The 14,501-nt window shown below is 36.8% G+C and overlaps 1 protein-coding gene across 4 annotated transcripts in view; it reads left to right on the plus strand.

Moving 5' to 3' along the window:
* Window positions 1–14,501, plus strand: part of sorl1 (sortilin-related receptor, L(DLR class) A repeats containing) — a 134,684-nt gene that overhangs the window by 69,603 nt on the left and 50,580 nt on the right. For all 4 annotated transcript variants that reach the window (XR_007425247.1, XR_007425249.1, XR_007425248.1 and 1 more), the window contains exons 9-14: window positions 4,728–4,920; window positions 6,285–6,402; window positions 9,747–9,820; window positions 11,224–11,312; window positions 11,441–11,619; window positions 12,708–12,894. Coding sequence is in view for 1 of the 4 variants with exons in the window: in XM_022674963.2 (XP_022530684.2) it covers window positions 4,728–4,920; window positions 6,285–6,402; window positions 9,747–9,820; window positions 11,224–11,312; window positions 11,441–11,619; window positions 12,708–12,894 (840 nt within the window). In the remaining 3 variants the exon portion in view is untranslated. The remainder of the gene's footprint in view (window positions 1–4,727; window positions 4,921–6,284; window positions 6,403–9,746; window positions 9,821–11,223; window positions 11,313–11,440; window positions 11,620–12,707; window positions 12,895–14,501) is intronic.

The following is a 14,501-nucleotide window of genomic DNA, read 5'->3' on the forward strand; positions in this document are numbered from 1 at the left end:
CTCAACTGTTAACTCCCACTAAAGCCCCACTCACTAGATCAAATGAGGGATCTTAGACAGTAGACTACAGACTTCGTCTGAGGGAGGCATCTGTATCTAATGTCATATGTATCTAATCTGTGACAAGTCAGCAGATGAGGGAGATCTAATACTAATGAGATAAATAATGAGGTTTGCGTTTCTATCCCAGTTAAGCATGAACTAGCTTGTTTGTGTTTTGAATTTTAGCACAAGCTAACACTTAGCATGTGGTAAATGCTCATGGCCTGGCCAGAAGAAGTTTATTTGCTTAAAAGTGACCAAGCTCATTCTGAAAGAGACTGAAATCGTCTAAGACTAAGTTATAATATATCTTCTTTTAAAAAAAATATTTACTTGTTTTAATTATTAAAATTGACATTGACAATTGCCACTGCTAATAGGAAAGTTTTTTCATCATCAGCCATCTTTGTATGCTGACGGGAAAGACTAGACTTCCATCTCTATAAATGCAATGAGGGCCACCTGCTAAAAGAACTGTAAAATTATTCATATTTAAGCCTGTGATTGATCTCCCTAAATATAATGTCTTTGCTCAGAATCACCTAGATAGTAGGTATTATGGTTTTCATAATATAGTATGTTGTGTTATAGTGTAATAAAGGTGTTAGTTCCTGTCTTAGTTGACAACAGTCGTGCAGACGTTAACTGTGCGAAGTTAGGCTATTCTGAATGCTGTGTTCTGCCTGAAAACAGTTTTTAAAAACACTGAAAACGGTTCTTAAAAAGTCTCAACCTGGAGAGTGTTAAAAAATTACTCAAAATCAGTATGTTTATTTGCATGAAAAGCCAAAACTCAAAGAAAAAGCTATGTTTTTCAAAAAAACTGCCAGCACAATCCCATAGACACTACCTTGACTTGGTCTGTTCACAGGTAAAACTATTTTACTAAAATAATATAGAGATCCTGCTCACCAGGCCTGTTTATTTTCATTGTGATGTAGTGCTGGATGATATGGCCAAAATTTGTATGATAATGTATTCCTTAATTTTGGTCGATACGATATAATTACGATATCGATATAAATACTTTAAAGGCCTCAAAAAAACTGCTAAGAAAAAATGTTATGAAAAATGTACCTACTACTGTCTGAAAATTTAATTTAAATCTTTAATACTAAAAACTTTAATACTTTAGAAATAAAAAAATGTCAGAATAATTCGATGCTCACTTTTATTTGCATATAGCAACATAAAAACATGACATCCCTGTAAACATAAACATATATACATGTTACCAATACAAATAACTTTAAATTACAACAGAGGCAGAGCTTCTTCTTCTTTTGTAAACAAATTTAACAGATCAAAACAAAAGTGCTTCAACCAGGATAAAGAATACAAAAAGCCTTCATATACATAAAAGGATCATGATATCCCCGTTAAATAAACAAACCTATAGGCTTTATCAACTGTAAATAACTCAGATACAACATAAACTACAAAATTGCTTCAGACAGAATAAGGAAAATATTGTATGTATGGTCGGTTGGGGTCAGTTTGACTTCATCGCTGGACATTTTAGATGCAGAGTGAAGCTATCCAAGCCTAGCCTAGCCTAGCCTAGACTAGCTTATCTGGCTGCATGCCTGTGTGATTACGCTCTGCAGTGAACTGACTGCAGTAAAAACGTCTGTCCGTGACAGATTCTGTAAATAATACATATCGATATAGCACAAAAATGATATCACTGTAAATAAAACATTTCTTATCGCGATAAATAACGATATCAAATTATTGTCCAGGTCTATTCTGTCGTCACAAAAAGGAAACCTGATTAAACAGACAGACTTCATTTGAGAAAGGCATCTATATCTAATGTCTGTGACAAGTCAGCCCAAGTGATTATCACTCCTTAAAATTCTGGATACGAGGAAGTAACTATAGCCCTGTTTAAAAATATTAATAATGTAGCTTGAAGGATAATATTAATGCACACTGAATTAGATTTATTTGTTAACTGAAGAAAGAACAACATTGTGGCTTATTTTAATACTGTAATGCCTCTAATGGCTTCAGAAAAAACATTGTAAATTGATTTTAAACTTTAGACGTTTTTAAATACTCAAACATTGAGTATTTTAGGTCCATTTATAGTGTTTATGGAACTATTTAAAAAGAAAGCCTTGTTAAAGTTGTTGGCATATCTCTTTTTAAGGTCTATTGTTTATATTCTTCAGCTGTTTTTCTGATAATAAAGTATGATTCCTTTATATGTTGTGTAATTTTGTGGGACAAAGTAAAATCAATAGTATTTAAAGCCTCAATTTAAACCCTTAGTGTCACAAACATATATATAAAAAACCAGTCATGAAAAATTAAAAATAAATAAATAAGTTAAAAAATACTGTGATATACCGTGAAACTTCCAGAATCCTAAAAAAAATACTGTGATATAAAGTATTGGTCATACCGCCCAGCACTACAACAAACACTACCTGTTTTTTGACTTGATCTATTCACAGGTAAAACGTTTCTACTGAAATAATATAGAAATTCTGCTCATCAGGCCTGTTAATTTTCATTGTGATGTAACTTTACATCAGGCCATTTATTCCTAGAGAGCACAGAGCGATAATTAAACCACAGCATGTTTATTTTGCTGGGCTAAGTATAGCCTGTGCCCCCCCCACACCACACACTTCTACACACACTCACTCACACACACACACACACACACACACACACACACACTAATGAATGCACTTTTAAACATACTATCCAGTGCAGTAGTGTGCGGTTGGGTTTTTGGGTTCATCCCACAAGAGTACAGTTCATTAATTTGTGGTTTTTCTATATATATATAGAAATAGAAATATATATACACACACACACACACACACGCAAACACGTGCCGCTCAGCCTCAAACCGCACACACACCCACACACACTGACAGTTTGCCCTGCGTCACATCATATTCTCTAGTTTAGGGGTTTCAGGGCAGGATTTTTATTTAATGAGAGTCCAGTGGTAAAAGCTGTTTACTTTTATTGTGAGAAAAGTCCTGCAGTTTTGCTTGAAATGTTAGAGCCAGTCTGATTTCAGTCTTGAGGCATTTCAGACAGTGTTTTGTATGTTTTTGGCTTATTAGATGAAATAAAATAAAATAAAAAATAGGGAGCATATCAACAGTCAGATAACATGAAAAGAAATTACTGTTAATATATCCTTTATATGGTTGTTATTTAGTTAATTTAATTTAATTTGATTTGATTTGATTGTGAATGTAATATTAAAAATATTCAAGCTATACATGTACACATCTGGAATGATTTATTAAACATATAGTGTCAAACAAACCAGAATATGTTTTATACTTTAGATTCTTCTAAGTAGCACATTTATTTAGCTCAGTAGAGTCACCTGGAATAGTTTTCTCAGCTTCTTGAAGGAGGGAGTTCCTGGAGGTGCTGAACAATAATTGCTGCTTTTCCTTCACGCTGTGAAGCTGCAGCTCATCCCAATTAAATCACCTCAAATCACCATCTCCGTTCATCAGCTTTAGATCAGAGGATTAATGTGGAGGAAAAACACTTTTTTACTGTTTACTACATAATTCCATATCCCTTAATTGTTTAATGTCTTTAATTTTACTCTACAATGTAGAAAATAAATAAGAAATAAAAAAAACACTGAATGAAAATGTTTGTCCAATCGTTTTTGTATTTAGTTTAGAATACAATAATTGTTAATATGAAGAGTGCATTGAACATCAGTTTTTGTGTGTCTCTCTGTGTGTCTGTCTCTCTATCTTTGTGTCTCTCTCTCTCTGTCTTTCTCTCTGTGTCTCTCTCTCTCTTTGTTTCTGTGTGTCTTTCTGTCTGTATCTGTTTGTGTGCCTGTGTCTCTTTCTCTGTCTCTCTCTCTGTGTCTCTCTCTCTGTGTCTCTTTCTCTGTGTGTCTCTTTCTCTGTGTGTCTCTCTCTCTTTGTCTGTGTCTTTACGTGTTTGTGTCTCGGCGTGTCTGTGTCTCTGTCTCTCTCTGTCTTTGTGTATGTCTGTGTCTGTCTCTGTGTGTCTCTCTCATCGGTCTGCGTGTCTGTCTCTGTTTGTGTGTCTGTTTCTATGTGTCTCTCTGCATCTCTGCGTCTGTCTGCGTGTCTCTGTCTCTGTCTGTGTGTCTGTTTCTATGTGTCTCTCTGCATCTCTCTGCGTCTGTCTGCGTGTCTCTGTCTCTGTCTGTGTGTCTGTTTCTGTGTGTCTCTGTCTTTGTGTGTCTGTGTGTGTCTCTCTCTGTGTGTTTCTGTCTGTGTTTCTTTTTGTATCTGTCTGTGTGTCTCTCTCTTTGCGTCTGTCTGCATATCTGTGTGTGTCTCTCTCTGCATCTGTCTGTGTGTGTCTCTTTGTCTCTCTGTCTGTATCTGTCTCCGTGTCTCTCTCTCTCTCTCTGCATCTGTCTGCATCTGTCTGCGTGTGCCTGCATGTGTTTGTGTGTGTGTCTCTTGGTGTCTCTGCATGTCTGTTTCTCTCTCTGTCTCTCTCTCTGTCTGTGTCTGTCTGTGTTTGTGTGTGTCTTTGCATGTCTGTTTCTGTATTTTTCTGTCTGTATCTGTCTGTGTCTGTCTCTCTCTACGTCTGTCTGTCTGTCTGTGTCTCTGTGTGTTTGTTTCTGTGTCTCTGTGTCTGTCTGTCTGTGTCTCTCTCTGTCTCTGTCTCTCTCACTCTCTCTCTCTGTCTGTGTTGTGTAGGTACTTTGCCAGTGAGCCGTTTGCTGATCTGCACCGTGTGGAGGGTCTGCGGGGGGTGTTTGTTGCTACGCTGATTAACGGTTCTCTCAGTGAAGATAACATGCGGTCGGTCATCACCTTCGATAAGGGGGGAACCTGGGAGCTGCTGCAGCCCCCCGCTGCCGACAGCCTCGGAGGAACTATTAACTGCCAGGTATTCAACTTCTCAATTCCTATTTTGGGGGATTGTTGTCTATTCTTCTTTGCAAAGAATGAAAGTCCATAAAAAACATGTTTATTTCATCCTCATCTTTCCTACAGTGTGTTTACAAGAAATGATATGTATTTTATTGAATGCATCTTTTCATTTTTCTGTAAACTACCATGTTATTAACATTACAATCTAAGAAAATAGTTTATAAACAAGGTTTGTGCATCTCTGCATGAATTAGATTAGTGTTTTAAGATGCAAGTCATAAAAATAGATAAGGAGAACCAAATCAAACAAATGAGATGCAAATAGTATTTATCTTCAGTTCTCTGTGAATGGCACCAGGTGAAGACATGGTGAATATTGTGCTGGTTGTAATATGTAATATCTAGCTCAGCTTTAGGCTGAGTTGTGTAGGACGGTGTGTTGAGTGTGTGTGTGTGTGTGTGTGTGTGTTTGGTTTAATGTGTTGCAGCTTGTCTCTGTGTGTGTGTGGGTGTTTTTTGCTGTGGGAGGAAGTGGTGTTGGTGGTGGTGGTGTTTGTTTATGAACTGGTTTTCTGTGTGAACAGTAAACCCAGTTTAATAAGCAGACAATTAAAGCCTTTACCGGAGAATCTCTCCTCACTCAATCACTCTCTCTCTCTCTCTCCTTTTTTTCATCTTCTCTTCTCTCTCTCTCTTTCCTTTTTACTCTTCTCTCTCTTTCTCTCTTTCATTTCTACTGCTCTTTCTCAACTTTTTCTCTACTTTCTTTCATTTTTTTCTCTTCTCCCTTTGTCTCTCTTTCCTATTTTCTCCTTTCTCTTCCGTTTCCTTTTTCTCTTCTCTTTCTGTCTCACTCTCCTTTTCTCCTCTTTCCCTTTTCTCTTCTCTCTCTTTACGTTTTTCACTTCTCTTCTCTCCTTTTTCCTTCTCTTTCTCTCTCTCTCTCCCTTTTCTCTTCTCTCTTGTTCCTTTTCTCTCCATCTCTCTCTCTCTCTCTCTCTGTCTTGTTCTCTTCTCTCTCATTTTTTCTCTTCTCTTCTCTTCTCTTCTCTCCCACCTTTTTTTCTTGTCTCTCTTTCATTCCTTTTCTTCTCTCTCTGTCCTTTTTTCCTCTCTCGCTTTCTTTTTTCTTTTCTCTCTTTTGTCTTCCTCGTGTTTCTTTCTCTCCTGCCTTTCTCTTGCTCTGTTTTCCTTTTTTTACTGCTCTCTTTCTCTTTTCTTTTTTCTCTTTTGTCTCTTCTCTTCTCTTCTTTTTTCCTCTCACTTTCCTTTTCTTTTCTCTCTCTCCTTTCTTTTTCTCTCTCTTCTATCTGTATCCTGTTTACACATTTTCTTTTTCTCTCTCTCTCTCATTTCTCTCTCTCTCTCTCTCTCTCTCAGATCTCTAAGGGCTGTTCTCTGCACCTGGCTCAGCGCTGGAGTCAGCTGTTGAATATTCAGTTGAGGAGGATGCCCATCCTGTCTAAAGAGTCGGCACCTGGCCTCATCATGGCAACAGGTGAGTCACATGACCAGCCCTTCTTCTTTCTGTTCACACATCCTCTGCTCTGTGTGTGTGTGTGTGTGTGTTTCAGAATTGTAAGGAAGCTGCAAACCAGACTTGTTGAAGCTTCTATTTCCTTTTTCTCTGAAATATTTCAACACCAAAAAAAAAAACATTGTGCGCGCGCGTGTATATACACACAGTCTGAGCTCAAGCCCCAGTGACACCCTAATACACCCCTGTGAGCAGTGTGTAATGATAGGGGGCAGGCCTGCCTTGCTCTGGAGTGTGTGCCTCGTTTGGCTGGATTTTTTACGCTTGCTGGAAAACATTGATTTTCTTCTGAGCTGGTTTCTGGAAGGCACACTCGTCCTTTCCTCTCTTTCTTCTCCTCTGCTTTCGTCTGCCAGTCTCCGCCGGCCCTTTAATTAAATGATTATTAGGTAACGGGCAGCGAGGGGAGAGGAGGAGGAGAGGAGGAGAGGAGCAGGTTTTGTGAAGATGTCTGCCCACTTTGGGCGCTATAGCTGTGACACAGATGTGCTAATTATTGCTTTATCAGCCACCGGCTAATTAACACACACACATTCACACGTGCACAGTCTCAGAAATACACTGACACACACTAACGCACACTTCTGTTCTACAGAAATATTTCACAGGGTAGAAGAATGAAGTTTAGCTCTATAATCTTCTATCCATTTTCTTTTTTTACTTCTGTCAGCAGACACATAATCAGAAATCACACTATACGTTTTATATATACTGTATTTTTAGCACTATAAGACGCACATAAAATCCTTTAATTTCCCCAATAATTATCAGTCAGGTATTAAGGAGCAGTAAAGCCACTCTGCTGAAGCACAGAGTTATACAGGAGTTTCAGTTTAGTTCTCCAGCACAGAGACTGGAGCAGTATTAGCATTAGCCGCTAACCACGCTAAGCGCTAGCTCTTGCACTGTTCAGAGGTGAGTATATTGGACTGTAGTCTGCATGTTTACCACATTACAACAAGCTATGTGGGAAGAACCGGTAGCTAATATCGCCCTGGCTTACTGGAACACCCAGGGCTCCTCAGTGTATCGCTAGTGGTTAGACGCTAATGCTAATGCTGCTGCACCCAGCCTTATTGGAAATCTGGAAATCTAAGCTTACTATAAATAAAAGGAAGCGCTTTACTTACCCAAATAAACAGTTTTCAGGAGAGAAAGCTGTGTAGATTCACATCCAGCACTCGCTTCACTTGAAAGAAAATGTTTTTTTAAGAATTACAGTTCATTTTGTTTATATAGATTAGCTTTACTTAAATCAGTTACCCTGTAGTTTTTCTTCTGTACATCACATCAGTGGATTTCAAATGATTTATTCCTCAATTCCTGAGAGGAGGTCAAATTTTTGACTCCGCTTTTGAAGAACATTACATTTCTTTATATTAAGAAAGTCATTGCACATTCCCACTGTTAAGCACCATCCAATCATTTTTGCACACTTTGACTGAATCTGAACAAAAAAATAAAAGAATGAATCTAAATATTTCATTAGGTAAACAGTGACCCAGTCGTGCATGCATATTCCATAATATTCCGCCACCATGTTTGACAGATGATGTTTCTGTTGTCTGTTTTTTTCAAATTAAGTTCCTTCTCCGTACTGTTTGTGCAAAGTCATATTACATTAAAAATATTGTTTCTTGATACAAAGCATGATGATATTGGAAAGATTATTGTTGTTATATCTACCCAACACTTATTTATTTGCTCCAATTGGTAATACACATATTACATTGTTAATATCTTAACATGTTGGATCATTGATTGCCTAATTTGGTTAGAATTTCTGCATTTTCTTATATTGCACGACAAAAATTTTCACCCCATTTTTCCCCAATATCGTGCAGCCTTGCTCTCATTCATATAAAATGCTACCAAATGTAAATTCAACCACATGAAATGTTTTTCTCAAATGTCTGCCTATTTATAACCTATAAAACTCTTTGTATTTGAAATAATGAGGGCACAGGCCACAGCTGACCATAATCCTGCTTATCAGTCAGTTATACAATTACTTTTGAGCCTGTGTAAATGCAGGGGCTGTGTTACAAATATCTAATTCCTAAGTGGTTAGTGCAGTAATTTTGCTAATCCCTTTGAATGAAAGATTAATGTCAGTATATGAACTGGGGAGTGAAATGTATGTTGAAAATAAATTGAACAAGTACATTTCTGCCACCGTATGATGAGCTGCATGCTTGGGCTTAATGCACGTTAGCCTGGAGCTGATGTCTTACAGGTTGGCTGATGGCTTTGTGTCAGAAAATGTATTGTCTGGCATTCAGAAGCAAAGATGAAAAGAGGATGAGTCTTGGGATTTCTGTGAGGGTTTCTATTAATGTGTAACTCTTGTTCTTATTTGGTTCTGAGATGTTTTGTGTCTTCTGAACAATCTAAAACAGGTCAAAGTGGAACTGTGAGTCAGAGTGATGAATCTGAATTCATATTTAATATAAAACACTAAGCTAACAGGGACAGACCACGAGTAGAGTTCAGAGACCAGCTTAGAAACACTCACACCTTTATAAGGTGTGAGGTGTTATCTTGTGAGTGCGTCTAGTCTGATCACTGGTCAGCATGCTCATGGCAAGGCAGAGGTTAAGTGAGGTCTGAGAGCGGGTGACAGATGAATAGGACATAACATTTCTGATGTTTTGGTGTCTTATTTTACATTCCTCAGTCCACAGTGTGATGGAGGGATTTATAGACTGAATAAAAAACGTGCAGAGAGCTCTGATGGTGTCTGGACGTACCTGAGTTTGCATAGAGGAGAGTTGAGCTCTTGCTTCCTGTGTGTCTTCCTGTGTTTTTGCTGTCTGTCTGCTTCCTGTCTGTGTCATGCTCCTAAACATGCAGACTTATCTGCTAAAGGTTTTTCTCAGTAAAGCAGAAGTGTATGTTTTGAGTGTATGTCTGCAATGTGTTACACAGTGTATGAAATACTGACTTCTGTCTGCTTTTGCTTTTATTATTATTATTGTATTTTTACGACCAATCCTTATACAAAAAATGTGCTAATATTATTCTACAATTTAGAAAATAAATTAAATAAGAAAATTAATAAAAATAATGAAAGATGTGTCCAAGTGTTTGATGTATTGATGTCACAATAAACCTTTCTTTCATTATTTCTTATTTTTGCTTCCTCTTTTGCTCATTAGATCTCATTTTAATGTTTGTTATTTCTTAGATTTTCTTCTTTTCATGTTGTTTATTCTTAATTTCTCATTTTTTTCTTGAGAAATATCTTATTTTCTTGCCTTTTCTTTTCTCTCTCTCTGACTGGGACTCTCTTACTCTCTTTTCAGGATCTGTGGGGAAGAATTTGGCCAACAAGCCCAATGTGTACGTGTCCAGCAGTGCAGGAGTCCGGTGGAGAGAGGTACTGAACCCCCCCTCCCCCAAATTAATCCTGTCACGAAAACAAAATTTTCATGACGATATATTGTCCCAGAAATTATTGCGATAAATGATATTTTCATTTTAAAGGGGCACGACAGAAAAAGCTTTTTTTCCTGCTTCTAGGCTCCCAAAGGAGCTTTAAGACAATGTGCCACACTAATAATACACTAGCATAATAATACTATTATATATTATATATTATATATTATTAAGAGCAGACATTGGGCTTCCAATATAAAAAAAATATTTTTATATCCTAAATAACTAAAACAAATAAAGTGCAGCCACCCTGAGACTCTGTGGGTTCTGAGAAAACGGCACTAAATATTAAACAAACCTTTATAAAAAAATAAAGAAACAACATATAGATTAAAGCAACATTTACATTAATTCAGTTATTTTTTTTTTATATTTTAACTCTGGACACAACACAGGCTTTTGCTGATTCTTATTTTATCATATATATATATATATATATATATATATATATATATATATTTATATATATATATATATATATATATATAAATATATATATATATATATATATATATATATATATATATATATATATATATATATTTATATATATATATATATATATGCTGTAAAACACATATTAGCTAAAAACACACGTCTCCATATGATCAAAGACACAGATAGCTCAGCAGGTCGTAGCTCTTTGCTATAAATGTATTTTTTTATGTAACTGTCAGACAAATTCAGAGCAACGAACACCAGTATGTTTAGCGTGTGGGGTTTGAGGCAGGATCTCTCTGGGGGAACAATATTCATATTCAATATTCAGCTTGAAACATTTGGCTGTATATTTGTGCTTTAAATAAGATCTCAGGTTAGCAGTATTGCAAGCTTTTGTTGCCACGGTTTTGAAACATAACAGTAAACATACCGGCTCATTCGTGCTGATGGTTCCCCTAACTCAATTGGCTTAAAGCCAAAATACTCCAATAATACTCCAGAGTACACACCAGAGCCGTGGAATGCAGCTTTAAAACAAAGCCCATCCCAGATTGGACTTTTCTAAATCTTCTCTAAAGCTGTTTAGTTTTGAGAAAGTCATATTAGCCTCGAATACGTTTGCTAGCTAACACATCTCCTCACACACTCACACTCTCCTCTGTGTGTGGAGGCACAGTCACTGCTGTATAAACTCTGCGTGCACTACATTTCCTCATTTCCTAACCGATAGATGTCGCTGTCTGAAAGATTCGTCGAGAGCCAAAAGCCGTCAAAGCCGGCTGTTATTCACATAGTTATCTCGACAGGCCTACCCCCAATTTATTTAATAATTGTTCAGTCGTGTTCGTAGCTTGTTAATCGCACATGCTGCTGTCAACTTAACTAATGATAACACTCCTACAGGCTCTGGCTGGTCCTCACTTCTACACCTGGGGTGACCATGGAGGCATACTGATGGCCATCAGCCAAGGCGGCTCCACCAAAACACTCAAGTAAGTCATGGTTTGTAGCTTTTGTTTGCCTGCATGCGTCTGTAATGTTTGTATGCGCGTCAGATTGGCATGTTTGGCACAGACCGTATTGCAGATTGTTAGATTTGATGTGTACCTGTATATTCCAGGTTCAGCACTAATGAAGGTGAGACCTGGACCGAGTTCCAGTTCTCTGAGCAGGAGGTCTACGTGTACCAGCTGCTGACGGAGCCGGGAGAGAAGAGCACCATCTTCACCATCTTCGGCTCCTACGCCGACCAGAAGCACAGCTGGCTCATTCTGCAAGTCAATGCCACCGATGTGCTCGGTGAGACCTCACCGCTTCTCAGCTTCACCTTTTAATAAATAATAACAATATATACAGCTCTGGGAAAAAATAAGAGACCACTTTAGATCATCCATCTTCCTCTTGATTATATTCCAGAGTTTTTTTTATTTAGTAAAATCAAGGAAAGTCATCAATTTTAAGTGCTCTCTTATTTTTTTTTTTACAGAGCTGTATATGTTTTAATGAATATATGTTTCATCAGTTTTAATAAACATTTTAAACAATTTGTGAGCAACAGTATTGTATTAAAAGATGGATAATAAAGACAGCACCTTTGACTGCTTTTATAGTATATTTTTAGACAAGAATTTAGTCAGTAAATTTAATTACAAATTTTATATGCAATTCAGTCATTACTTTTTGTGCACAAAACTATTTGCAGAGTTTAGGTAATAGCTTTCTAGAAACATATATATTGTTAAGTCACTTAAAATACAACAATAAATAAAAAATAATATTTAAGAAATATAAAGTATAGTATATATGAATGTATAACAAACCCTTCTTGGGTAAAAAAAAAATATGAAGCTCTTTAATGCATGTTTAAAATATAAATATTTATTGTTATATATTCAAGATAAATCAATAAAATGGTTTAATATGTAAAAAAAAACAGTTTTTTAATACTTTTATGTAATACTTTTATAATATTTCACTAGAGTCTTAATATAGTTTAAGCATGAGAAGTCTGGATATTAAATCTCATTATTATAATCTATTTTAATATTTTTCCCTGAAGCTTCCTGTTGTTTCTGTTTGTTTTTCTGCTTCTAAATCTGTTTCTTTTTTCTTTTTCTGTTCTTTTTTTTATTAACAGCTTCCTAACTTTCTATTAATTATTTGAATTCCGAGTTTAAGAACAGATGTGTAGATCATCCTGTCACATGGCATGTGTCTTCACACTCTTCACACTTTGTTATTTTCGTTTAACTGCTTTCGCTGAGCATGTTTTAGCTTGCTGTGTGTCAGTACAGGCCAGGAGTGAGGTTTTAAGCAGTGTGTGTGTGTGTGTGTGTGTGTGTGTGTGTGTGTGTGTGTGTGTGTGTGTGTGTATTATATGTGTCCAGGCGTGCCGTGCACTGACGGAGACTATAAGCACTGGTCCCCGTCTGATGAGCGTGGGAACGGGTGTCTGCTGGGTCGAGAGCTGGTGTATAAGCGGCGCACACCTCACGCCACCTGCTTTAACGGCGAGGACTTCGACCGCCCCGTCAGTCTGTCCAACTGCTCCTGCACCCGGCAGGATTACGAGTGGTGAGAGAGCAGATCTCCTCCATAAACATCTCTAATCTTAATCTAACATCAGATCCTACAGTGCTGGTGAAGAACACACCCATATTAAACCAAATCTTAAATCTGGTTAACATGAGTCACCAGCTGTTAAAGCTCTCATTCCATCGTTTTTTCATTCATTTTATAATATTTCGTTGTGGTCTCTAGTATGAATAAATGCAATTTGAGCTGTTTTTATGATCAAAAAATGGTAAAAGCACTTGTTGACTGGAGAATTTCTGATTTATTAGCAGTACAAGAATAACCAACGCGTTTTTTTTTGGCGCTCAGGCCTTCATCAGGGTTAAAAGACAAAAGTTAATAACATTCCAGCTTTTAAAACACACATGATTACAAAACAACCAATGAGAACACTCCAAATACTAAAGTTCACATGATCAGCCAATGAGAGAGAGGCTGCCAGCTCAATTCCACAGAGGAAGCACTTCCACCCAAAACTTTTTTAAAAGTCCTTCTGAAATTCACAAAAAAAGACTTGCTCAAGAACACACACACAGAGAAAAAAAACAACCAAATCGACGATACAGTCACGCATTTCCTCAAATTACCTAAAGAAACTCTTTTATCGTAAAATCCTCATTCATTCCTTTCAGGAAATAGAACTTTTAAGTTAAAAAATCCAAAAGGCTTCTCTCTTTTTTTCTTTTTTGCTCTGTTTTTCTGAAAAAGTGCTCCGGTGATCCAGTATAACACTGCTTTAGTCCCGTGGAGGAGTGGGCTGGAAGAAACGATAGGATTTCAGCTCTTGCTCGTGAATATTCATACATGCAAATATATCGCCTCTGATTGGCTAATAGTGAGACGGACAACAGTTAGAAACGTCTTAAAATTACAGATATTTTTACACTAATAACAGTCTTTTAATGTCTTTGCAAATGTTTCTTTACAACATACTGATTTTTCATTGGCTATGAGCCATAATCAACAATAAAATATATAAATAGTTATACATAACGCTTATATAATTTTAAAAATGAAATAAATAAAAACAGTACACAATATTTATCTTAATATGTATGATCACAGTATGATCAAAATTCATCAGTAGACACCTGTAGTGGTTCCTTTTTTCCTGTTCCATAACATTCAGGTCATGTGACCACCAGTCCATGTGAATCTACAGCTTTATTTATTTCATTTCTACTGAAAACTGTTCTTCATTTGTTGAAGACTAGGAAAATAAGACACAGAACTCCCTGAACTTCTGTTCTTTTCTGGAGATTAACTTTCTATTTTATTTTTTTGGTACAATCCACAGGGAGATGTTTTCACACCTCTAAAGTTTAACTTTCTTTTAGAGCTAGATGGAGCATTTTCTGTTTCTCGCCGTGCAAATATAGTCTCAGACACATCCAGTGATAATGAGATCTGACCTGTCGGTGCACAGATCTGAGAATACCAGAAGTGTGTGATTTACTCATACAGTATTCCTCTTCGTGGTTTTCTTGATGGAAAACCAGTGGAAAGATGAAGAGAAAGATCTCTGAAGTGAGAGTGGAGCTTGATTTTATTCCTCTTTCTTCCAGAGATGAAAGTGCTGTCTGTCTGATAAGAGCAGTTCTATTTCA

This window comes from Astyanax mexicanus, chromosome 18 (genome assembly GCF_023375975.1).
Source record: "Astyanax mexicanus isolate ESR-SI-001 chromosome 18, AstMex3_surface, whole genome shotgun sequence".
Taxonomy (NCBI): Eukaryota; Metazoa; Chordata; class Actinopteri; order Characiformes; family Acestrorhamphidae; genus Astyanax; species Astyanax mexicanus.